The 27,681-nt window shown below is 39.9% G+C and overlaps 1 protein-coding gene across 5 annotated transcripts in view; it reads right to left on the reverse strand.

The window, feature by feature from the left end:
* Positions 1 to 739: 739 nt before the first annotated feature.
* The window catches only part of ZBTB20 (zinc finger and BTB domain containing 20), a 121,427-nt gene continuing 94,485 nt past the window's right edge, over positions 740 to 27,681 (reverse strand). For all 5 annotated transcript variants that reach the window (XM_074534747.1, XM_074534749.1, XM_074534748.1 and 2 more), the window contains one exon: positions 740 to 27,134. In XM_074534747.1, coding sequence (XP_074390848.1) covers positions 26,716 to 27,134 — 419 coding nt within the window. In that variant the 3' untranslated portion in view covers positions 740 to 26,715. The remainder of the gene's footprint in view (positions 27,135 to 27,681) is intronic.

Genomic DNA, 27,681 nt, shown 5'->3' on the forward strand with positions numbered 1-27,681 from the left:
GGACAGTGCCCGAGGTCACTGTCACTGGTTGCCTGCATAAAGACTTTAGGATTTAGATCTGGCTGCAGTTTCCCATTCACTCGGCATCTGTTGTCTGCTGGGAATTCCTTTGGCCTCGTGAAGAAAATGTCCAATTTTTACCTTTTACATCCGCACACAAGAGCGTGTGCTCTCCCCTCCACCATTTAGCTCCCATCCACGCCACAAAGCAAAGACCATCTGAGAAATTTCCGCCCAGGTCCCAGCCAGCACCGCGAGCAATGGGAATGCGGATGGCAGCACCCCCGGCCCCGGCCCTGCCCGTGCTCACAGCAGCCACTCGGCCCACGGGGAACAAAAAGACAGCAGATAGCATTAACACATCAGTAAGGTGCTCAAAGAAAAAAAGGCAGCTCCCACTCCTGGAATGGGAAGCCACATAAGGTGCTTCAAAAAGTTTTTTTTTTTTCCTTTTTTTTCTTTTTTTTTTTCAGTTTCAGACATTTTAAAAAAAGGACTGATTGAACATGTGGTATGTGAGAGCAAGGCCAAGAGTTTTGAGATTTCTAACATCCTCCATAAATAAGCGCTTCTTCAGGGCAGGATGCATTTTTGTTTGCTTGCTTTGTTGTTTTGTTGTTATCTTTGTGGTAGTTTAGTTTAGATGCAATTTTATTTTCATATAAACAAACAACAAAAAAATCCTAACCAACCCAATGTGTAAATTAGCATAAAAGTCTAACTGTGTTATTGGGCTGAGTTTTTGTTTCTCTTTCTTTTTTTTTTGCCCATTCATTCATTTAGCACCGTTCCTTTTTATTCTGGTTACAACCCAATTCCTTCTGTAATTATTGAACGTACAGAAAGAACCAAGTATTTGTTTTTATTTTTTGTGATCTGTTTCAAGAGCCCAACCATAATTCCTCTGCTGCTGCTGTGTTTGTGTAGCATGTGGTTTCATGAGCTTAAGGAGAAAGGTTAGTCTGCTGATTTTTAAGGTTGACATGTGTTTGTATGCATACACATTGTTCTATACATACACACTGCATGGAGTACATTGGAACTGGAGATAAAGTCAACTGGGTTCAACCACATATGCACTGTCTTCCCCTATGTATTTGAAACAGTCTGGAGCTTTGATTTGATTTCTTTTTTTTTTTTTTTAAAGTGCATTTAAAGCAAAATAACTGGCATTCACATACCCCATGGAAAACATGATTGCAGTGAAAAGCATGACCATGCTAAACTCCTTGGACGTGACAATGCCAAAAGCAAATGGGGCAGTGACAGGCCTCGGTGTAGGCAGCTATTCTTGGGCAGCACCATTGGCAAGGAGGGAAGGCAGGAGGTGGTGGAAGGGAAATTGCTTTAGTGGTTGAATATTTGAACTGTTTCCAATTCTGACACAGCCGTGTCATTCCCAATACAGCTTCCTTTATGATGATTAATGATCTCTGTCTTATGGATGTACCCATCTGACACTCCCTAGTTCTGTCTTTTATTGTGTGTGTGTGTCCCAAGTGCCAGCATCTATTAGGAATAAGGCACTGTTAAAATTACAGTTTTACAAAAGATGCAAAATAATCCAACCCTAACAATCCCAACTGCCCACATTGTTCTCCTCCCCCCTTCCCTTTTGTGGGGGGAAATATTGCATGTGCTAAGAGTCTATTCTTATGTTCTCTAAATGTGTCAAATGTAAGCTTTGGACAAATGTTTTAAGTCCCTCAGCACCAAAGATGGGTAGGAATGCACCCTTTCTCTTGGATGTATGTGCACACATGCAGACTTGTTAACTGGGAGAGGGGGAATAAAAACACCATTCCCATGCTGCTCCTCCCAGGCTTTAGAGCTGAGCCTAAAAAAGAAACTTCCAATAGTCCACCCAGAATATTTACATTTACTGGATCATTTATGGAAGCAATTGAGAGGTTTTTCATTCCACCACCCAGGTGCTACAGGTTTTAGAAGTGGATTTCTAGAAGGGCAAGCTCCAGGAAAGCTTGTATGGAGCTTCCTGCTCTGCAGGAAAACAGCACAGGTGAGCACCCACCCTTGGCCTTGCCTGCCAGACAGACAGACACCTCACAGGGACTGCTTTGCACTGACTCTTACAATCAGAAAAGCTTCTCCAGCAAATTTGGCTCCTCTGTGGAGTCAGGGACACTGACTGCGCAGTGGGCAAGTGTGCAGAGAAGCTGGGTGGCATTTGGGTCCCTGTCTTCGCCCATGAGCAGCTGTGGATTGTGAGCCGCTTTTCCATTGTGCCAATGTGCTCTTTTCTCTCCATGGTTCTGACCTGGGAACAAGTGATGTTCCAGTAACTGGGTGGTTCATTTGCCCTAAAACGCTGCAGTTAGCCCATCATAATGTGCATTTGCTGTGGCAGCTAATATATCCTACTCTTGCTAAAATGTCCATGAACTACCTTCCCTGTGCCAGGATCCCACTGGCTCTTCTACCTTTCACCAAAGGCTAGGCTGCCTCATTAAGCAGAGTATAGTTGAAAATGAGAAAAGCAAGCAGACAGTAGGGGTAATAGCAAAGAAAACATGAGATTAGATGGTCCAGCATTTAAGTTCTAGGCTAGTCATTTTAGCCACCATCATCAAAATGGACTGAGATTAAAGGAGTCTAAACTGCGGTGGACTGGGTTTTTAGAAGTGACACAAACCTTGGGAGGGAAATGAGTTGCCTTTTTTTCTTTTAGTGGTTTAAGTCATCTTGATAAGGCCACAAACTGCATTTGTCTTGTCAATGTGACTGCTTGAAAACGGCATGATTTGAAATCAAGTGAGTGCTTCACAAAGCTAGGATTGAAATGGGAGAGAAGAGCCACCACATGCTCACTATGGCTGCACTGTAGGAGAGAGGAGTGTCTGATGAGGTGGTGGTGGGTGTCTCCTTGGGAAGACCTGCTACGTGTGGAAAGGGAAAGGAGCTCATGGCTCCCAGCTCCCCTTCTTCTCACCACCACCTTACTGTTTTATTAGACACCTATAGACAGGTAGCACTTCTAAAGAGCCTCCTCCTGTTGTCTCTCACACGTGTAAGCTGGGGAAGGGGAGGAGGCTGGTATAATTACAAAAGGGGGAAAAGAAGGCACATGATTTTACTCAGTCCTGAATAAACTCACATTTTGAAAGCAAGGGCAGTTTAGGTGGAGGGCAAAAAAGTGCTCAGTGGAGCAGGGGCTCACTGAGAAGAAATCTCAGGGCAAAGGAAGTGGGAGAATAAAAAGGAAAGGCAGGAAAAATGAAGGCCACATTCAGCTTTCTGTCTGCTTGACAGTCTCAAGATTTGGCTGCATTATTGTCCAGGAAGGAAAAGTATCTGGTTGGTCTCAAATATAGCCCAGTTACATATCTCCAGTTTCTGTTATGGCTGTTGGTGTCTTCCTCTTTCCCTTTTCTCCAGTCCCATGAACACCTGGAGCACTGCTTTAGTCTTTGAAGCCTGTTCTTCAAATATTAAGAACATGGCACACCTCTTTGGTCACTCTCAGCCTCTACTCCTCCTCAAATCTGGACCAGTGATCAAACAGAATAGTGCTCCCTGCTGGTCACTCCCCCCTGCATGGGTGCCCAAGAAGGCTTGATGAAAAATGCAAACAAAGCCCATGGTTTCAGTGGGGTTGGTGAGTTGTTCACAAAAGCCACTAGCGGGATGAGGGCAAACCAAGGGAGTTGTTGACTGAGAAACAGATGTCATTTACAGAGGTCATTATGAGCATCATGTCTCTTAATCACTTTCCCCTTGCACACTGCCACATCCAGGTACCATAAAGCCTTTCTCATTCCTGTGGTAGTTGGGAGAAGGAGTAGAGTTGATGGTCCAGCTTTAAAATTGCAAAACACTGTTTCCTAATTTTCCCCCAACTCTCTAAGTAAAAAATGCATTCAGTTTCTCTCTCCCCCTCCTGCCATCCCCTCCAAAGTTGCTCAGGAGATCATAAGGCAGAGTAATGAGAAGTAGGATCACCAACAGCTCGATGAAGACACAGGGTGGTAAAATGCTTCCCTACAAACTCACAGTCCAGTGTTTGTGACATTTCATAAATAATTTTTTTTAAAAAAGAATAACACAAGAACAATCCCTTTACTTACTCATCTGAAACAAAATAAACAGCAGTGGCTACAAACTTCTTCTTGTAACAATTACAAAAAAACTCCCAACAATACAATTCCCCAACTTTTAACACGCGTCTTGAATGTTTTTTTCATGTTAAACCTCAAAACTGCAGCATATCCTTAAGGGCAAACTTTTCAATTAGTTTTTTCTTTCTTTTCTTTTTTTTTTTTTAAATAATGTGTTCACCAAAAAGAAAAAAAAATTCCACAAAACAGTCTTGTACCAAGAAAATGCGTTCAAAAATAGAAAATACTACACAACAAAAATATGTACCCTTCCTTTCCAAAAGAGTCTTCACAAAAATGTAGAAAAATGCCAACCATTTTTTTCCTTTCCTGAACACTTAACTTTCAACCTAGGGCACAATTATTTATTGACTTATAATGTCTGTTTTTGCATAAAATATGGAAGATAAAAACCAACTATCAGGACTGTGAAGTTACAAACAACACCTCATTATTCTCCCTACCCCACATTCCCTCCTTAGAAAACAAAACACAGAAAGCCAATGTTTCAACAACTGATTGAAAGTCGTCAGGTTAGGGAAACCCATCAGCTGATATGGGGATTTGAAGATGCTGGCATAACAGGAAAATCATCTGTCTTTTAAAATGTATGCTTTTTGAATTCATCTCAACATGAGTCTCTGCCCCGCTGTACTCAAATGATCAGGCACTATGGAGACAGGACACTGCCGGGCACAGAAAGATCCGGGAAGAATTTGGGGTCAGGAGTCCAGGACCACACGTGGGTGTGTGTGCGCACGTGACGTTTCACTTGCAAAGAACTCTTTCCATTTTGAAAGACAGAGAGGATGTTTCCATATGCCTTAAAAGTGCAAGGGCCATTTCTGGATCATAGTAGTTAAATATGTGAAAGTTTTACTATGCTTAATAGTCAAGTCCATTTTTCTGGCAAAGGCAAGCCAGAGATAGATCACATCAGTTCACGGCCGGGAGTGGGTAACAGCTGAAAGCTCGTAGGCAAAAAGTGTCACACCAAGGTGCATCCAGAACTGATTTATTCACTGGGAAAGTGTTTTGCCTACCTTGAAAAATATTCAAGGGATATTATGCAATTAACACAGCCAAAAGACCAACTGTTTTGAAAGCAATAAATTCTAGCAGTGGGGAGTTGGGTACTATGGGAAGGCAGCTGTATCTGCATGCATGTGGCTAAATCCATCCTCTGTGTACCTCTTTTGACTTCATTGCAATAACATCTGCTTGCACCAGGGATGAATTTGACACATGTGGTTTTGGATTTTATGCCTGTTGGCCATGTAGGAGACCAACCCTGCAGAACACTGTGATAAAATACTCCAGATGGCAGAGCTAGGAACAAAAAGGCTTCTCTCTTCTTCTGTTTGAGATAGTTTTCTTTCTAGCATATTTTTTAAAGGATGCTTCCATCACAAGAAGGAAGAGGGGAGCTTTTTCTTAGCCTTTTCCACTGCGTGGCTGTGTGTTTTCCTTTTTTAAAATGGCAAAATATGTTTGTGTTTACTTCCAGTGCATTTTTTTCTTATAAATTCAAAACAAAAAGGAAACATTACTTTTCCCATCCTTCAAAAGGAAACAAAACCAAAACAGACCGATAAAGTACAATACAATAAAAATCAGGCATTATAAAAGACAACATGATGTGCAACAGCAATACCAAAGAAACAAAAATTTAAAAAATTATTTATATATATATATATTAGGATACAGGTACGAATGAGCCAAGAAAGCTATCTAACCCCACTACTGGATGATTGGTAAGCATTGGTTAAGAAATACGTAAGGCTATTCTGAGATTTCTAACTTAACACAGTTAACCACTGCTTCTCTCACACCTTCACTTCCTAAATTTTTCACCTTTCACTCACTGGTATTTTATGTCTTGAAACTGTTTTTTTTTCTTTTCATATTTTTTTGGTCTACAGTAGAATTACATGTTAATTACAACAGCAAAACAAAACTCAAGCTTGTTGTGAGAGTAAGTTGGTGCCACATCCATGATGCAGAAGGAAGAAGACAGACAACAGAACAACTGCATTCAGTTTTTCACACACAAAGCATATTTGAGGGCAACAGCATAGCTGACCAAAACAAGTTTGGAGGGGCAAGCAGCAGAAGATGTAGGTTTACAACTACACCACCAACTAGAGCCTGGTCTTTCACCTTTACCAATATCCTTGAGGACAACCGTAGCTCAGTTGTCATGTGGCTTTGCCATTTCTGTCATTTGGAACAACAGCTAACCTGACATCTACTTCACCACTAAATGCACACCTAGTTTGATAGAAAACAAAAAGGAAAAGAAAAGGTAGAAAGCTCCTAGGTGAGGCCAAGTGTATCTCTTGGTCACCTTGGCTGATGTGACAAATCCTCAGCCAGTGGGATGCCAGGATCAGTGAGAGAGGGCACATGGATGGCAGGGCACTGGGGAGCAGTTCTGGAGCAAACTCAGACTGTATAAGGTGATGTGACAGTTGCTTAGCCTCCTCCGTTAGCGGAAAAGTGATGAACACTGACAGGTTACCCTGGGATCATTCCATTAGTATAAATTCTCTTAGTTCAGCAGGGATGAGAAAGCATACATTCTCTGCTGCTTTTGAATTACTTTTGTAAATGTCAGCATCTCCAGTCACCAAAAATGCATTCCCTACCAATTTGGCTACAGCACTGTGGCTGAAGCTCCATCGTGAATCCTGGCATTTTCTTTTTCCTGTGGAACTTCTGAAATGTAACATTTTCCTCACGGGTAAGCTCTGAAATTACTATAATGCTGAAAATATCACTAGCATTTTCTTGAACAGTAACTATGCCACATCCCAGCAAAAACTCAAGCTGATCCTCAGTAGCGCTTGTCAATGTTGAGGAAAGGAACATACAGAAACAAGACGATCAAACAGTACAGGAAAGTTCTGTTTTGGATCTCGCCCACTGGCCAAAGGGATTTTCATTTTGGGCAAAAGGTGCAACAATGAAGTAGGATGACAAATGGAGAAGAATTACAGAAGTTAGTGTTTCTCCATCTGGAGAAAAATAGGGCATTAAGTTATGCGGCATCTCTAGTCAGCAACATATGTTTTGGCTTCTTAAAATAAACCTCAAGTTATCCTTGGTTTCTCAGTCAAGCACTGTCTACATGGGGCTATAGTACCATGCTGAAAAACAAAAAGAGTTTGTGCTATATTTAAATGTAGTTCCAGTTACACTAGTTTCAAACTGACCATGTAAAAAGGAACAACTTTCTTAAAAGCCGTTGAAACTATACAATCACACTTTGCCCAGGAACTGGTGTGGTTGAGCACTGTAACCGAGTAGGAACATAAGCTAGAATTTGCCTTTTTAAAAATGGTTTGGTTCCTGTTTACATGGACTAGACAGTTCTGTTGAAACTGAGTCAGCTGGAATCTGGTTTAAACAGGCTGAATTCAAATCCAGATTTGGAGCATGGCTCAAAGCCCACTTCTTCAGGTTGCAGTACTTTTAAAAAACTAGTGCAAATGGCATCTTATCACAGCATTGCAAACATGCAGTGTTCCTCTCCTTGTCCAAATATGGTTGACATCAGGTCAGACCACAAGGGAGGAATATGCAGCAATCAGTCAGCCAGAACAGCTCAACCTACAGAAGTTCTTTATTTTACCACAGCAGGAAAGGCACTCTGGACACAGCAGGCTCAGTAAACCCTCAGCTTCACTTTTTCTTTTTGGAGCAGTCCACTATTCCTCTTTGACAATGCAAATCTACTCTGACAGTAGCAATAAATGCATCTGCCTTAAACAAGGAAGCAAAGAAAAACTTACCTAAGCAAAAACCAGGAGTATTGGCTCATTACATGAATTAACTTCATCAGACAGACTTAATTTCCTCCTGTATAACAGCCCTGTAGCTGCCACTACTCTGATGGAAGCAAATGCCACTTTACAAAATAAAGGTGCTCTCCTGCCTCTGTATTATGCTAGCTCTCAAATGAACTGTGTTTTTGTTGGGCATCCATTGACTCATTACTGGAAGTTGACCTTCCAGTGGCTTTCATCTTAGAGGGTTCCTGCAGATGACAAAGAAACAGGCTGCATGTTCTACTGTCCCACTTGCTTTCAAGGGAAGAGTCATTCAGTAGTTAATCTAACAGTACATCAGGGCATATCTCCAGTCCTTCTCTTCCAGTCCTTTCAAGCCAGGATGGCTGGAATCTAAGAGTGGAAATCTCAAAGCTCACCAGAACAACACATCCTTAACACCAAAGTCTCTCCTTGTTCCAGACTTGTTCCTTCCCACCCAACACCTGCCCCTTGCATACCACTCCTTCTCTAGTTCTTGACACTTTTGTCAAAGGAGGCAGCCGAAGAGACTGAGCAGCAGCAATCTGCTTTGCACTGTGCACTCTGTGAGAGGTCTGTACTACCTGTGTCTTGGTACCAATGAAGCCAAAATACCTTAGTTTCAAGTCTAACTTGAAATTCGGGGCATTAATAGATTTCTAGTCCCCCAATTACTCTAGCCTTTTCTTAGTAATTCTTTTCTTAGTAATCCCCTTTTTTGTCCTTGAAACCCCGTGGTACATTAGGCAGGTGATCCCTCCACTACAGGACCAAAGCAGATGAACTCATGTTTTACATTCTTCTCCCAGTTTCTCTAGAGAATGTTTTTCAGGATCCTGTTTTACCGTCTGGCTAAAGTTGCAATTATAGTCTTACTGAAGAGATTCAACACAAATTTTTGAGAGTTCATAGATCACAAAGAGCTATAGCAGAGATGGATCTTGCTGCACATTGCTACTGTTGTCATTTTTCTCATAGTATGCTTGTTACAAAATTAATGACCAAGGCATAAGCCAACATGCATCTTGACTGTAAAAATACTTTCCAATTTAGGATTCTATTTGGTTCCAGCTGAAAGCCTTCACAATGCTAGACTATCTGTTTAAGGAGAGAAATCAGAGAGAAGAACTTAAAATGCTAGACAGCACCTTTGTCTAAGCAGGAGTATTTCTGTATGTACTGAATTCCACACCACATTTTTTTTACCCAAATGTCCCTCCTGCTTCCTCTACCCCAAAGGCTTGAGTGGAACACCTGTAATTGAGTGTTCAGAATGACTGTTTATTGCACTGTTCCCATAACAGCCTCAGAAAGACATGCTTTATTTCAGTGACCTTCCCCTTTGGTAAAGTCTGCTTTGAGACTTCACTTTTGAGCTGAGAGATCCTGCTTTTCCTGAAGGGATACTAATCATAGTCAAACCTCTGGAAGAGATTCTATCCAACCACACAGTTTTGACATTGGAACTGGGAATTTGTGTCTTTATGGTGAAGCCTTACGCAAGTTACACAATGAGCAGTTCTCTTAACTTTCTCACAGCTCCAAACAACACTCTCTATAAAAAGGGGAGAAAAGATCTGTTGCACCAAGAAACTCATGATGCCTCTTCAGTTTCTATTATAGTGCTTTTTTAATTTATTTTAACAGAAGGTATCCAATACAGCTGTCTCAGTGTCTGACTAGTTGCTTAAAATTCAGGTAACCTCACTTCTCTTTCAACCCGGTCAGGTTTATGGTACATCCTGTTTTCTGTGCCTATCCCTTTCTTTCCTCCCTTCCTGCTTAATTGGCCCCTTCCAATCCCACCACATGTAAATACATTTCAGTAGTGCAATGCAGTGCAGTGCAGTCATACTTAGTGCAAAAATAAAAAGCCTTATCCAGACCAAAAAAGCGCAAACTCCCTCCCCACCCCACCCAGCCCCCAAGAAAACAGCTAGTATATGAATGCCCCTAAACAAAGGGGGATTTGCAGTCTCCCAGCCACACTTTCACATGCCTTTTTTTCTCTCCTCCCAGTCAATGTGGAGATCTCATTAACAGATAGGACATTTATCAAAACCAAAGTCAATTGACAGAAATCAGAAAGGAGACAAGCCATTGTTTGGGGGCTGCAGAAAGGAGAGAGAACCAAATGGATACAGCAAAAAAAGGTCAGTAGTGGTTTTACACAGAGTTGTCTGATGCAAACTTTGCAAGGGTACATCTTGCAAAGGGCATGTGTGTGGATAAGAAAAATGAAAGCACTTCCCTGTTCCAAATATACAGTCCCTATTTTAACAGTGCCCAAGCTAGGGTTCTGTAGTGCAATCAACTTTTCAAAGTGGCAGCTCTCTTTGGCCACCCTAAAACAATTGGACAGAGCAACACTAACTTCAGTTTTCTTCTGCTCATGTAGGCACACACGTAAATGAACAACTCCCTACACCATCCTGCAAATATTTGGGGATATATATAAAAAGTTTTTTTTTCACAGCCCATCTAGGGCTATGGTGGGAAAACCAGGAGTTTTAATGACAGGCATATAAGCTCTTAGGTACTTCAAAATGAAAACTTAAAAGGAAATCAAAATAAAGCTCACTAATTACAAAGGCAAGCAGGTTACTGAATCCCAGTCAGATCACACCTCCCCTAGCCTATCTATCTCTTTTAACAAAAAAAAAAAAATCAACAAACCATATGCCAGGGCTTGCCACTCGTAAGGATATCACTTGGGAAAACACAGCAAAGACTTTGGGGTATTCACCAGTTTGGAGGTTATAACTTCAATTTGGACACCCAGAAGAGCCTCAATCAAACCCTTGTAATTACAGGAAAGGGGTGTGGGGAGCCATTAAAACAGTGTAAGAGGCCATAACAGAGAAGGAGGAGCAAGAAAAGGAAATGTATGGAAAATGGAACACAACAGGGCAATGCTGCTGCTGCTGTACTAATCTCATTGTAATTGCTCAGTATATAAAGGAATACTGCATGCTGCTTCACTTGGGCTCAAGCACATGCTTCCTCTTACCTTCTGCCTCTTCCCTCGCTCCCAGGCCCTTGTTGAAGATGGCAGCCCACCCCAGAATGTAAACAAAAGCAGATACCAACAGATATACCAAATTACAACCAAGAAGCAATTTTCTCAATTTTCTTTTTCTTGCAAAGATACTGCATCCTTCCCTCCAGGCAAGTGCACTGTTTCATCCCCATGCATAGAAACAAGGAAATAACCTAAGAAAAAGAATCTAAATAGGGGTGGAGGCATCCTGAATATCTACCTCTAAACCTTAAAAATGCCAGACTGCAAGGACTTTTGTTGTTTATCTTTACCAATGAGCCTATAATGAAAAATAAAGAGCACATAATGGAATCACTAGGCATTGCAAAGGGACAGCACCTAAACCCACTGTCTCTGGGTGTAGAGCTACAGTGATGCAACACATGCCTGAGCATACATGGGACAAAAAATGAGTAACACTTGCCAGCTGTTCTGTAAAGCCTACAAACTTCAATTTAGCCACAATAATCAGCAGCAATGAGGTTTTTTGCTGTTCAGCTGCATGTACTTCACGGGGGTCCTACCTTTTTGCTGAAATGCTGTTCATGCTGTCTATCCTCCTGCACACCAAATGCAGTAGCACTTTTAAAAAGTGTACCAAAAGAGTTTGATGTATAGCCTGAATTTGCAGTTACATAATCAGATATTATAAAGAAACAAATTTACTTTACCCACATAAATATGTGGCTACCATAACAGCAAATGTGTGGCCAGAGCAATTCTGGGTGAAGCAGTCAGAAACCTGGAATCAACTCCAAATATCCAATACCCAAATGCTTTTACACTGTTTTGGCAATTCAAAAGTGACACATCAAGGGTGTAAATTAGGGAAAAGGGATTGCTATGAATCATGTATATACACTACCTGTTGTGGCTCACTATTTGATTACTTAAAATAAACATATAATCATCAATCAAACCCAAAGAAAGATTCAAAGCTACTTAGGACTCTATGAAAAAAGCCAGTTCCAAGCCTTGTATAAAGGCAAGCAACTGTCACGCTCTGTAGGACATTTTTTAATTAAGTCTCTCAGTGAGAAGGAGAGAATATGAGACTATGTAATCACACAGCCCTCAACACAGGCAAAATCTGCCTGGTAGAGTGAAATCAAATCTTGAGTCAGTTTTATGAGTAGTAAAAACTTTGGGCAGAAACAGGCTAAATTATGGGGAACAGTTCTGTGGCATCTTAAATAATGTACATGAAACTATTTTCCAGGACTACAGCTTTCTGTAGGAGGACATATGCTTTCTCTGTCACAGAAAATGGACTCAAGTCAACAAAAGGGCATGCGAGTCCTGCCTGCAGAATTTGGCCCACAGATTATTGGTCCAATCAGTTTTCAGGATTAACCATGGACCTCACTGCGGGCAAGCAAAGTCATGCAGTATGTCCTGCCTGAACTGAGCAGCTTTTTTTATTATGTTTTACAAACAGAAGCTCATTATTGGTGGAGGCAATGGGAAATCAGCAATTTTCCATTTTAACTCATTGGGAGAATTTCTTTGAACCTGAACTTTGGAGCAAGGATCTAGGGAACTGATTGTTCAGAACATACAAAATTGGGAATAAATTCCAGATTTAAAGGACTCCCGTGAGTTTCACAGCAGTCCAAGCTACATCCTGGCATTAGGACAAAAGCAACAGGACACCCCGACAGACAATGAAGATATTTGTGAAGATACTTGTGAAGAAATAGTTCTGACTCCAATAAATGTGGTGACACTTCTTTCACCAATAAATAGGAACTATAAATTGTTTACAAGTTATTCATACTTAAGAAGAAAAAAAAAAGAGCAGCAGCAGATACTGGAGATTCAGTCTTTTCCTCTAAGTGGAACAGGTGAAGAGCAAGTCCCTTGTATGGAGTTCAAGCATCTCCCTCTCCTGGGAGGCCCCCTGTCTTTGGTGCAAACATCCCCAAAGTGGGGGACTCTCCTCTTATTTAACTTTGCAGCAAAGAGCTTTAAAATCCCTTTCTGTACCAGCACTGTCCCTCTTGTGGTGACAGTGTTACCTACTTCAACTGTTGTGTTCCTCAGAAGCTGAACAAAACACAAAAGAAGTGCAAAAAGGAGCTGAATATAAATGCTGCTGACCACTGAAACGTGAGACCATTGCTTGCATTAGCCCTGGAAGTCCACTTGGTCAACAAGGAGATGGAAAATGAAAGTAATAATGAAAACCACATCCTAGAATAAAGCTAATATTTGGACAGCCTTCCCTTGATGTTAATATCATTCAAGGAAAGTCGCCAATGCAAGAATCTTTAGAACTGTAAAATTGATATCACCTTCTGTTTTCTCTCTCCTTAGAAAAGCAGAAAATATGCACATATGAAATGAGTTTCTTAAAACATCACAATTCTCAAGATGAGTATTTCTTCAGAGAACAAAAAAGAAAGGATACATGTTCAAAAAAAGCAAGATTTCTGGAATCACAAATGACTGACTGTCTTTTATGTAGAAGATATGTTAAAATAGTGTTCACCAGCTGATTATTTGTTAGTTTCACTTTCCCTTAGGCAATTGTATCTGTACACACTGCGTTCTAAAAGTACAATCTCTAGTGTGGATAATCTACCTGTTTGGTACCATCCTGTTTGTAAAACCACTTCTTAGCCTAAAAATATAAACTGTAAACTGTATAACATGCAAAATGAATTGAGGTGTTTAAAAAAGCATTAGGAAAAATAAAAGGCAACAAAGAAATTAAATCAAGAAACACATTAAACTAGTATTTATGCTAAATGAATTACTGAACCTTACAAAGGATTAGCAGGGCAAGTGTGGAATGGGTATGAAGCCATTTAAATGATCTGGTATTCTCACTCAAGTGAGAACACTCTCTACAAAAATATGTATGATTCAGCATTCAGTCAAAGGAAAAGCAAAGAGCATGGTCAGAAAATGTGGACCACTGAATCAGCATTCTGTTGCAGCAGCTAACTGGAATTAATTTGGGAAATGGCACCTATTTGGCTTAATGGGACAAAGCCCATCCTTCACGAAATAATCTAGTTCTGTTACTTGTGTAACTAATATTGAGAGGATAGTCTCCTCCTTCCCTTACAAATGGGTATACACAGAGTAAAGGAAAGCCAGACTCAGAAATCACTGCTGGAAGACCATAACTTTTAAACTGTAAGTAGAAAGAAAAAGAATGTGGTAGTGGCCTCCACGTACGTGCAAATGGCAGATGACAGGAGACTGTTAGGAACGCCAGCACTTGATAATTCCCATTCTTGAAGTTCTCATTTTAATATCCCAAGCTGTGGCATAGGTAACTCTTTCCCTCTCTTCTTACTCCAAAAAAACTTTATTGATTTGCAGTGACACAGATTTGCTCATTCTCAGTGAAAATGGTTTGTAACTGACGTGACCATCTCTCATTTCTTCCAGTCTTCACAGTTAGGAGAAATGCGACAAAATTAATACCTCCTCCACAACCCCCATCCACTTGATTTTAAATGGTTTCATTTAGGAGTGATATGTTATCCACCAAAGAATAAACATCAACCAAATTAGATATTCCTGATATATAGAAAAGCCAACATAAATTTCCATACTCTAATAAGTTGGCACTCTTACTAATTTTGAACCAAGGCTTGCTGCCTGAGCCATCTGTTGCAAGGTGAGAATACAGAAAGGACACCCAAACTCATGAGGCTTTGGTGTCAATCAGCTGTTTCTGGGCTTTTGGATCTAGACGTTGACATATCACTAGTGACATCTTTTTCAGCAGTTCCGTGGTGACAATTGAAGTCCAGTGGGACTGACCCAAAATTCAAAACCAACAGGAATGTACTATGAAGATGGTAAAGGGAACATTCATCTAGAAGAACTTATGAATTGAAACTAAAACTTTCAGAGGTTGTTTTCATTTGAAAAAGGGGTGATCAAGTGGATAAATAAGGATTCAATTGGAATATATTAATAGTCATGGATGGAGGTATTTCTTGTTCAATCCCTGGCCACATTCTTTGTAACTATACAGAGAACAATGTTTCTTCTACCTCACCCTAGTGCAGCGGAGAATTTTAGGAAATCTTAAAACTTTAAAGAAACAGGATTTGGAAGGAGTGAGAGACCACTTTCGGCATCTTTCTCCAAGGCTAGGAATGGAAGAGGAAAAGTCTGACATACACTTTTAGAAATGAAATAACAGGACATCTTAGGAAGAGAGCTAATAGATATTTGTCTTGATTAATTGTTCTTTTGATATGAAAGGATAGCAGGGAACAATCTCTAATTTTTTGTAGAGCCTAATACTGTTTTACCTTTTCTTAAAAAAAAAAGTTTTCTACATCTTACTACATAGAGATTTTAAAAAAGCCTGAAAAAATGCTTGTGAAGACAATAAAGAAGCTAATAATATGAAAAAGCACAATAGAGCTGTAATAATTATTGGTAAATGCTCCAAATAGATGCAGCAGTTGATTGGGTTGTGAATGATACATGTGAAAAATTATTTTTCTATGATTGTAAGCAGATGCAAAAGTTAAATGATTATACTATGTATATATATTGATATAGAATTGCTATATATATTGTGTACTGTATGTTCTAGCTTTCAGAAATACTGTATTGTAGTGCACTGTACTTAACTAAGCAGATCTAAATAGCAACTTGTCATTTTCCACAAAGTCACTAGTACTGTTAACAAAAACCAAAAAGTCTATTTTCTCCAGTAAAAGAAATACATACTGTTACAATCACAGACATTTTGACTATAGAGAGACAATGTACATTTAACCAAAGGAAAACCCCAAACCAAAATAAAAATCTCACCCAAAAATCAACCAGCCAAAACTGTTGCATTAAAGTCTTATTCAAAAGGGGAAGGGATATGCCACCAATCTGAGAAGAATATTTACTCACATTTTTATGACTGAAAATGAAAGAAAAAAAGGTATCCTACTAAATCTTTAATTACCCTTTCTGGAACAAGGAAAATCCCCTAGTCAGGCAAAAGACTTAAAAGAATAAAATGCTGCTTTCAGGGCTAGCATGATACCAAAATAGGCAGCTGTAGTTAAACATATTCATCCCACTAACTAAATGGGTGCAAAATGGGTTCTAGAAATCCTGCAGCTCTCATGGATTACATACTGAATAATCTTACTGACCAATTTCTCCTCCTCCTGAATATCTGCTAATCTTCTAGACACACTAACCATGATCCTGAAAAGATTTTGGCAAAGACCAAGGCAGAGAACATTACTTGCTATTTGTTAGCGATTGCACATTTGGAATGGATTACTCAATCAGTATGTTTCAGAGTACCTGAGGTGGGGAAAGAGCTGTTTGACATGGTGTTTTGGAAACTAGAGACTCCAGACCTGGAGTATTTTAGAGTCTATCAATATATTGTGCTGCTAACTAATTAAAGGATAATTTTTTACTTTTATTTTAAGGGAGCAAACAGGCAGGTTATTTTGCTTGGATTTTATTCCTTTGCAAGGTAGACATGTTGAAATTCAATGGAAACAAGTGACTGAACTCAACAGTATTGTTCCAGGACTGTCATCCCCCATGGATGCCTCTCTCTGCTAGTGAAGCCTGCTGAGATGGACTGTTTTATTTATTTTGTGGCTGAAAGACCACATAAGGCCCTGTGAGGCACACTTCAGCCTTCCTTTCGGAATGGATACTCACAAAAATATCCTGGACCAAATTTGGGTGTCACATTTTTAATGAGGGCAAACATCTAATTTGGGCAAACATCCAGCAAAGAGCATCTGGTTAACGGACTGCTTTTTATGAATATACGTGTGCATATATAGTGTATGAGTAGTATACCTGCTTTTCATTAGTCACCTGCCAATGCTCCAGAGTTAATGCTGTAATCCTTGTTTCATCTAAAGCCTTCCCTGCATCAAAACCATGCATGTCCACACACTCAATTAGCAGCCAGTATGTAAAGGCAGGAACAGGTAACTGGCTGTCCCTGCACATGCACACATCCACATGCACGCTCATACAACTGCACGCACACACACACACACACGCGCAGGCAATATAATGTGATTTTACTCAAAGATCCCATAGGTACCAACAGCCTACAAGACAAATGAAAGTAAAGGACTAAATGGGAAAAATTAAAAGAAAGCTGGGCAGTTGGGTAAATGTAATCCTGTTTCTTGAATGTGATGATACTCTCTAATCAAGTATATATTCAACATGAGGGCTGAACTTCTAGGGGGCTTTATGTGGTTTAATGAAGAATATGGCAATATCCAGGTGGCAAAAAGAGAAGAAGCAAAATGAAATAGAAAAGGTGCCTATTTAATATCTAGATCTCAGAAAGGTATCTGTCCAGTTTGTAGGAAAAAAATCTCAGAAAGATACCTGCCTGTTTTGTAGGAACAGGACACTGCAGAATCAGACAGGTGAACACAACAAGTACCTAACTGAGCTCTGCACATTCCTTGAGTGCCACTGTGAACTTGGCAAAAAAATCACCAATAAGTCAACAGTAGAAACACTGAACACTGTAGAAGTCTGCAGTTCTGTCTGGAAAATACCTAAAGTAAGCAATGCTTTGTTACACTGGTACCAGATTTTCCAGCAGGAAAGGCTCCAGTGGGGAACTCATGAAAGCATATGGGGTACTGTAATACCTGAGCCCAATGTGACAGAGAGAATTTATGAGGGATGCCGGTGGTGGTTGCAGCTCAGAGAGGGCTCAAGTGCTAAGAAAGTTTGCATGAGGAGTGAAAACAAAAATAAATGCCCCTTTGGGCTGAACTAGGTAGAAGTTCTCACATATGATGGGATATTGGTAGTTCGTTTGTTTGTGTAATGGTACTGCTGTAGCAAAGGATATTTTTAGAATATGCTTTTCTTAAAAGATATCACAGCTAAACTATCCAAAGGGGCTGTATTTATCTGCAGTGACATGCATGGAATCCCAAAAGTGCCAATACGGGTTGCGCTGATGGAAATTTAGAACAGAATTTGTCCCTTGAAAGTAGCTTTTCACTGGATTTTCTTTCATGAATTTCACTGGCACTGGAGAAGCTAGAGTCAAATCACATAGCCATGCCTCCATATTATTAATTTGATTTAGAAAGAACATTTACTCTCCAGTGTTTTATAGGGAGCTGATGCCAACCAACCAATCAAAAAGAAATCACTTTGGAAGAGGAACAAAATTGGAAGTATAACAAAGTAAGAAACAGCAGAAAAACACCATCCAATATGAAGAGATCACTATGCCTCACTAACATTCCTTCTTCCCTACCCTTTCAAAGAGGAAAACATGATATTTTTTGTAAGAAGGGAACATTTTAGATGAAACTTTGCTACAGATACCAAACATAAACACACTGCATACTGCTTAGATGTATTTCTGTTTTAAAGCAATTGTCTATGAGGCTGTAGTGTATTCAAGGTTGTAGTGTATTTACTTCCCAAGGAAGTATCTTAATGTTGCTTTTTGAAAAATAGTTGAGGAAAAATGTGTAAATTGGGGTGTTAAAATACAGCTAAGAAAGTATTTAGGAGGTTCTACAGAGGGATCTGGGAAAAAGGGGATTAAAGGGGAACTCTCTAAAACTACCTGAAACGAGATTGTAGCCTGGTGGGAATCAGGCTCTTCTCCCAGCTAACAAGTGACAGGATGAGAGGATGTGGCCAGAAGTTGTACCAGGGGAAGATCAGGTTAGATATTAGGAAAAATTTTTTGACTAAAAGGGAAGAAAAATTGGAGCAGGCTGCCCAGGGAAGTGGTGGAAACACTGCCCTGGAAGTGCTCAAAACAGGTGTGGATTTGGCACTTGGGGACATGGTTGAGTGGTGGGCTTAGCAGAGCTGGGTTAATGATTGGACTCGATGATCTCAGAGACCTTTTCCAACATTAATGATTCTATGATTCTGTGATTGGTTTGCTTACCTCAGTGCTACTCTCCTTTTCCTATGGGAAACATGAAGAGTGTCTTTGGGCATATGTGGCTGCGCACAAAAATCTCAGTTCACTGACTTTGGGGAAAGTCAGTGAAGTTCAGGTGGTAGTGGAAACTATGATCATGTGTAACGTGAATAACTGTGTTAAAACATTAGAGTTCTGCTTATCTTGAACTGGCCTCTTTTATTTTAAAAGCTATTAATGAACAATTCTAGGGGAAATTGGCATTTAAAAACCATGATTTACTTTTCTCCTGATATGACTTTGCTAGAAGGATGTGTAGACTATATTTGTCTTCTTTTATTTTAAAATAAACCTGGAAACTCTTTAGTTGAATTTAGTTGCAGCATGAATAGCGAATTAAAGCACATTAGTTGCAGCATGAATAGCGAATTAAAGCACACGGGTTCAATTTACTTTTCAATCTTCTTCACAGTAAATCAGTAATCTCTGCTTCTCCTGTCTTGAACTCTCTCTTAATGCTTGTGAGTCAAATGCTACTGCAGAGGCTAAAATACAAAATGATCAGCAACACTGCTAAATATATAATGAAAAAATATTGATTAATATTTAACTTTGCATTTTTTTTCACTAGAAGCATAATTTTAGAATTAAAATTATCTAACAGTATCCTATCTACAGTTAGATATCCTTTCTAACTCAGAGAGGACATTTGTCCAGATACTGGCACACCTACACAGGGAAATAATGCTTTTGTTCACCAAAATTTCTCATTTGTGTAGCTCTTTCCACCTTAGGTACTCCTGATCTATAGCTGAGGGGGAGCAGAAATAACAACAATGAAAGCATAATATTTTCTCTACTCTTAGAGGCACTAATATAATTGATTAGTTATCAGCACTGGGAATAATTAGATGGATACACACTAATACCTAACACATCTTGTTTCTCATTTACATATGTTCTTAGAAAAACAAGACAAAGATTCCCCCTTGTGTTGCCTTATAACAATAGGTCTAAGAGAGTTAAGTGTTCCTCTGTTTCAAACAGGTTGTGTCCCTCGTGGACCAAATTTCTCTGTTTTTTGCTAGAGAAGGCATAACCCACATTTTTATTTTGTCAGTTTGAAGAATATGCATATACCTAAAACGCTCTCTATATTTTCCAGCTTAGTGATCTGTGAAAATACGGGGGCTTCTTTGCTCTGGCTGAAATGAACTGGATCACTGAGTAGCTTTAAAGGAAACCAGCTGAGAGCTTATTACTTCTTGCATGAAAATAAGGTGAACAGCAGCAAGAACACTGACTTGGCATGGCTAGAACCAGCCCCTGTGGATGTGTATCCAGCACCAGGCCACCTCTATACACTTGCCTGTCTTACTGGCCATGCTGCAGACCCTTGGCATTTTCAGCACCTGCCCCTCTGCAAGGTCTTTCTACCTGCATTTGGTTTCTGTCAGCAGGACTGCCAAGTGCTGGAAAATGTGTTCATTGCATTTACAAATTCAAGATTCCAGACTTAATGTGTTATCTGTAGTTTCCCTCATAAGCCTTTTTTCGGCAGAATTCTGATTATTTAGTGGTCAATTGAAGACAAACCTTCTGGGAGAAGACGAGGCTCAAAACCTCTCAGGGCCAAGTTCTCATGACTTTATACCTCCTTCGTGAATTTTCACAGCCAGTAAAAGAACAAATCAGGGTAAGTGAAAGTAGCTGTTTTGCTTCAGGCCAATCAGATACTGCTTCAGTTAGGCTACCTGCTGACTCTTTACTATTGTGTTTATTCCAATGGCTCAGAGGACCTGGATGCTTAATTAAAAGGGTTGATTATCAAGTCATAGTCCTTCTTGGCAGAACAACCCCTAGGTGCTAATTTGATATTATCATAGAATTATAGAATGGTTTGGCTTGTAAGGATCTTTAAAGATCATCCAGTTCCAAGCCCCCTGCCATGTGCAGGGGACCTTCCACTAGACCATGTTACTCAAAGCCCCATCCAGCCCGATCTTGAACACCTACAGCCCACACCTTCTCTAGGCAACCTGTTTCAGTATCTCACCAGCCTTATCATAAAGAACTTCTTCCCAATATTTAATCTAAACCTACACTCCACCAGCTTAAGGCCATTCCTCCCAGTTCTACCACTACATGCCCTTGTGGAAGGTCCCTCTCCAGCTGTCTTGTCAGGCTTTTGATGGTCTACCTGGACCCTTCTCTTTTCCAGGCTCGTGCTATTTTTTTCCTTTTGAGCAGCAAACAATTTTCAGGAGTGAGAGCTGGAGGATTTCCTTAGCATAGGACTGTCAGGAGAGTCACAGATCTATGACATACTGATTATGTTTGAAATTATTTGGGTGCTTCTGATTTTGGATTGGACTCGACATCCCTACAAAAAGTATGTCTTGTACCTTCTCCCTATGGGACTTGTTTCATTACTACGGGAGACAGGAGATGTTGGGATAATACTCACTAAAGGCAAGAGACTAGTTCCTCCACCATGTCAGTAATCCAGCATTAATCAAGTACCTCAAGGTCAACTGAACGCAGTCAGTGGGGTTGACAAGAAGTGGGGTGCTAATGGTACGTGGGTTAACACTCAGCTCTCCTTTGGATGAAAAAGAAATCAAAAGAAGAAAAACCCAGGCTCCACTTGGGTTCTTTGGTCTTCGAGCAAAGGGAAGTCTCATTCACTTAGAAAGTCAATTAAATGCCACTCTTCCCTTCTACCTTACTGGGAACTTGAGCTGTTTTTGAAAGTAACAGCATGGGCCAGAAGTGGGCCTAGTAGAAGCATGATGGATATTGAGAAAGTGTCCTCAGAGCAGTTCTTGCAAAACACCTACATCTATTTCCATTAAGAGAGACTATTAATGTGGTTTTATGAGAGGAGGGACCAGACTGAAATATCATATTACAATTTACAGAGCAGTTACTGTGCTGCTAGGTTCCCATTATTTATGAGTTGTTCCTGCCAGTACCCTGCAAGAGATCACTGTAGGAGAACCTTGTTAATGCACATGCCCCAAACACACACGGACACGCTCAGGAGCTGCCCTCTCCTTGCTATTCAGCAGACACCGAGCTTGTGGTCCTGCATTCCTTGTGGATTCAGCTTCCCAGAGAGAGGCAGATCTCAATGAAATAGGCAAGAGAAGTTAAATTTTGGTTCTCTGATTTGTGATTTCATATAATACAAGAATAAGGGTGTTTTAATGAACAACAAAAAAAATTTGAAAGGCAATAATTTCAACAATGTGGTAATTAACAGGAGGAACTCACTTTCACAGGAAATCATGGAGGCCATCTAAAAATGAATAAGCTAGATCTTTCAAGGACAATGAGAATTATTTGCCACAGTACATAATTTTTATATGGGATAAAAAGGTAAAGCCATGAATTATTATGCCTTTAGGTTGCAGGCAAATACATGTTTTATTTGTATTTATATGTATTTTATATGTAGAAATAGCTAATGAGGATTATATAATAAATCTTCTCCCTTAGGCTTATTGCTTTGTAATAATCCAACACTGGTCTTTCATCTTCATTCAAATCATCTCTAACTCGCCACATGGCAGAGATGCAGTATTGGGTGAGATGGACCACAGGGGAGATCTGCTTCTAGCCAGTCCTACATTTCCAATTCACTTCACCAGCCTCAGCAGCAGTACAAGAAGGCACTTCTCATTCACTCTAAGGCTTCCTTTATTGCACTTATGCCTTGCAGAGAGGCCTTGACTTGTAAGCTTGAATTTATGTTCTATTTAATGGCCTTTTCCATCACCAAAGCAATATAGAGAGCTTTAGCAAAAGAGAGAATCAAGCTCAAGGAATGCAGGATATTGCATGCTTCAACAAAAGGATGTGTGCTACAGTCTGCATTTTCTCATCTGTATCATTTCCCTGGGTGTTTTGAAGGAAGCCTTTCAAGCACACTGAGAGAGATTCGCTCAAACATTGTCAGCAGCAGTTTCCAGATCACGGTGACTGCTATTCCTTTTGCAAAGGCATATTGTAGCAATATATGAAGCTTGAATATAGCTGTAACATTCAGATATTATAGTTGTTTCCAAGTAGCAAATAAGTATTTCAAAGATGGGAGGAAGAACTGCCAAAGAGAATCTAACACTTTAAAAGATAAAGGGGGCTATGTTTGAGCTTCCAAATTCAGAATGACCTGACAAGCACGTTAAGCCACATTAGCAGGCATGCAGCAAGTTGCTCCATGTTTTACAAGATTGAATCTGGAAGTCCAACAAAATCAGTTTATATTACAGGCAGTCATTTCTGAAGACCTAGGCCTAAATTCTTTGACAAGTGTTTCAGAATTCAATCTAGTTAGTATGCCTTTGCTTTACTTTAAGAACTATGTTTATTGTTTTTTTTAATTGGCATCATTCATTCATTCATTCATTCATTCATTCATTCATTCATTCATTCATTCACAACTTATCTTTAATTCACTTCAAATTTATTAGAACTTATAAAAATTGGCATTTCAAAGATAATGCTTTGATTTAGGGAAGGATGAAAACTGAAGGATTAAAATTTGGATAGTATTTGCATTTTGGTGGACGTAGATCATGATTCTTATTTCATGTTTACTGGCATATCTCTTCTGGTATCAGAAGTATATTCCAGAATATGCTACATCTTGACTACAGTTCACCAGGTTTACAATGGCAAATTAAACAGCTTTTCTCCAAACCTCAGATGACAAATAAGCAGCTACATATTTGTAAGTTGGGTAAAATTGTTCACTAGTTCCTCATATGGGAGAATATTCTTTGATACAAACAATCTCAGGAAAAAACCTTCCTTTCCCCGAAAAAGAACTTTCAATCCTTTTGTCTAGGTTCACCTTCCTCATTTTCTTCTGCATTCTAGTCTCCAGAACCTTATTTTCTGTATAGATTTAGTGTGTCTAAATGGCAGATATCAGTTCTCCCTCTGTGTCTTGGGCTTTGTTTTTTCATGTCTTGATTTACATTGCTTTGCGTTGCTTTTACCAGTGTGGCTATTAAAACAATATTTGTTAATGAACTTGTGCTCCTTCTCCAGCTCCTTGAACTACCCAAACAAGTTGGCAACAAAGAAAGACATTACCTTATAAAAGACTGAATTGCTCTGGCACTCACCTCAAGGTCTCTCTATGCTGCATATTGCAGCCAAGAATCTGGGCTTCAGCATTTAGGATCTGCTGAACAGTACCTTGCAGGGTACAGAAAGATTCTGAGACTGAACCACCTGTCAGGTTTTTTCCCCCAAATAAATGGTAATGGAACAGGCACAGAACATATGGATGAAGTTACCTGTACTGAATCACGGGCATCTGATAGAGAAGCCGCAGGTGTAAAGAACATGCAAAATTGTATATGGAGATCTACCAAGTCAATACTCAGAAAGCTGTCCAGCATAAAAGAATGTCTCATGTGAAATGCTCAGTGTTCACAAGCAAAAAGTTTTGTAAACTTAAGAAAGCTTAATTTAAATATAGACACAAATGAAAGCTAAACTAGCAATTTTTCTTTTTTTCCTTTTTGCATATTTTTGTTAGGTGCTTCTTCTCTGCCTAAAATATGAAGTCCAGAGTGCAGTTGGTGTAAGTCCTCATATGGATTTCAAGCAAGACAAAGATAGTGTCAAACACTGATCCAACTGAACTAAGGACCCATGTACTTTGGGAGTTGGCTTTGGGGGAAAAATTCGTACACAGATACACAGAAGACAACTAGGGAGAACATCAGTCCAAACACAATAAAACAAAATACAAAACACTAACATATATATGCAGATCAGGAATCAATCTTTCACACTGATCCTACATTCCTTTCATAGCTTTGTCTATGCAGAGAATGTGGGATGTGGCCCTTCAGTCAGACTTTTTGCAAATGAAGGGAAGATTATTTGCAATGGTAACGTTTTAAGTTGTTTTGGCATCAGCACAAATTACTGGGGGCAGGATCCGATTCCCACACAAATACGGAAGCTCTCTAGCGAGCAAGGCAGGGATGAGACAACAATACAGCAGATTAATTCTTGTCCAGTGACCAAAAAGAAGGGAAATCCTAGTTATTACACACTTCAAAACTTTCATTACTTTTTCAAAGAAGAAAGACTACAGTTTATATCATCCCCAAAAACAAGGGAACATTGCTAGAAAAATCTCTTTCTCAAAAGGAAACGTCCTTCAGCAGAAATAAATTCTGAGATGGAACCAAAAAAGAAACAACAGAAGCTTGGTAAGAGCCAAAAAGAGAACCATGTAATTCAAAAAAACAAAGTAGCAGTTCAAAAGATATTGCAGGATGCACAAAACTAGTAGATAATCTCACAGATGACTTCACAGAGCCCCTCATCGACCCAGGTAATTCTTGATTCCATTAGAAAACAGAGAGAATAATACTAGAAAAGAAAATAAAGAAAACATCCTTCCTCTTTTTTAAAATAAAAATCAAGATCATCTCCCCTCCCCCCCTCTATCTGGAAGCAGGTTAGCTAACCTTAACAGTCTCAATTTAAAATAAAATATATATTTTTATATATATTCATATATATAATAAAAGAGAAGATATTAGTGGCAGTGTATGCAAAACAAAAGAGAAAACAAAGAAAAATTACTTTTAACAATCTCACTTTTTTTGTTTTTTTACACAAATACTGTTGTAAATATATTAAAAAAATCAGCATTCTATCTGGTAAACGTCACTTTTGCCCCTCTATAAAATTTTGAATTAAAAAAGTCCCAACAACTCTTTTTTTTTAATTATTATTCCCCTCCCCTCCCACCCTCTATTCCTCTTTCTTCCACAAGAATAAATCCTGATGCAACTTTTTTTTTTTTGCAAAGATTGTGGGAACTAACCCTTCTCTTGTACCTAGATCCATAGGTTGCAACCTCTGATATCTTTGATTTTCCTCTGTGTTTCTCTTTGCCTTCTGTGAAAGTCCCTCTTGATTGTGCTGAGGCCCTGTGCTCAGCGAAGACACTGAATAAATTACAAAAAAGCCACCGTTGCTCGTTGTCTGAATCTTCTTGGTTTCTGCTATAAGGTGGTGGTGGTACGAGAAAAGCAGCAGGGAGGGTGCGCTGGACAGCGAGGCATGGAGCAGAATCCAGGTGAGGAACCTCTGATTCTTTTTCCTCATCCTGCAGGGACTCCACACTATCCAAGCCACACTGCCTTGCATTCCCCTCAGCCCTTTCTGTGTGTTTGTGGATGCGTGTGTGTGTGCGAAAGCAGACACGTGGTGGAAACCAGCAGGGCCTTGTTTCCTCTGGTTGCTGCTCAACCAGAAGCAAAATATTCCACAGTTCTAACTGGATACTGTGAAGTCCAAAAGCGGTCAGCAATGTGAATCATGTCCATTGAAACACTGCAAGCGGTGTACTTATAATGACAGTAGGCCTTGTAGATTTGTAATATATTTTGTTTTGTTTCTTTATTTGTAGTGCTCTTCACAAGTGAGAAAAAAGATTTTTTTAAATTATTTTTGTCTGTTTTTTAAAATTTTTTTGTGGTTTTTTTTTTTTTTTTTGTTGTTTGCTTTTTGTAGTAAAGAAGGGTTGTATTTAGAGGCCAGTAGCTAGAGATCCAACCAGTGGAGCTCATGAAGCACTACCTGGCCTTAAGGCCACCATCCAAGGGAGGCTGGGAAAATTATTATTCACCCAGCCTCCGGAAATGTAATGTACCAGCAGGCAAAAAACAGTTCTTCATGTAGTACAAAAAACAACAAAACGAAATGAACCCAAAAAAAAGGAGGAAAATAAAGGTAAAAATGAAACAAAAATAATTTCTTAATTTCTAGTGCCATAGCTTTTTTTGTTGTTTCTATTTTTGTTGTTCATAACAAAGAGAGAGAGAGAGATTCTACTTATCCGTCTGACACATGCATCCTCATGTGGTCGTTGAAATGCTCGATTTGGTCAAACTTAGCTGGACAGACAGAGCAGACGTACGTGGTCCCCTCCGTGCAGGCCACCACGCCGGCGGGGACAGCCCTCGCGCCGGTGCCGGCGGCTCCAGGCGTGCCGTTGGTGGCACTGTGCAGAGCCACATGCCTCTCCAGCAGGGTCTTGTGGGAGAACTTCTTCTTGCAGATGTAGCACTCGTAGGACTTCTCCCCGCGGTGGAGACGCATGTGCACATTAAGGGAGCTCTTCTGGGTGAAGCGCTTGTTGCAGATACTGCACTGGTAGGCCCTCACGCCAGTGTGTGTCACCATGTGTTTGATTAGGTAATCCTTTAAAGAGAAGGAGCGCCAACAGATGCTGCATTGGTGTGGTTTCTCACCTGCCCAGTACCAATGAGAGAGAGACAGAGAGACAGACAAAAAAAAATCATAAAATTAAACCAGTTCAGTAGAACTCTTTGCAATAAACTAATGGTAAGCCTCATGGGGGTCTTTGGAGAAGTGCTCTGGCTAACAAAGAGTAAGTCTGTTAATCAGTGTGTTTTGACACACAGCATTTTTTGCAACCAGACGTTTCAAAATGCTTTACAAAGGGGGCATCAGGAATTCCCTATCCACATACAGCAAAAAGGAGCTCAGGTGATTTCTTCAAGTTCACACAGTAGGCAGAGACTGACAAAGACAGGACTAGAGTTAAAAGGTCCTGGCATCTGCACCCAGTTTCAATGGCACAGCCTCTCCTGTCTGTGCTCCTGTCTTGCCCCTCATGCTCATTTTTAGACAGGAAGGTCTCAGCCATGCTACTGCACCTTCCAGTGCTTCTGTTTTCTTACCAGCATGCAATAAAAAAGGGACAAATCAGTGATCACCAGACAGCTGACCTGGGCCAGACTCATTTCAGTCAAATTGCTTTCAATTTCTCAGGAG

This window comes from Zonotrichia albicollis, chromosome 2 (genome assembly GCF_047830755.1).
Source record: "Zonotrichia albicollis isolate bZonAlb1 chromosome 2, bZonAlb1.hap1, whole genome shotgun sequence".
Taxonomy (NCBI): Eukaryota; Metazoa; Chordata; class Aves; order Passeriformes; family Passerellidae; genus Zonotrichia; species Zonotrichia albicollis.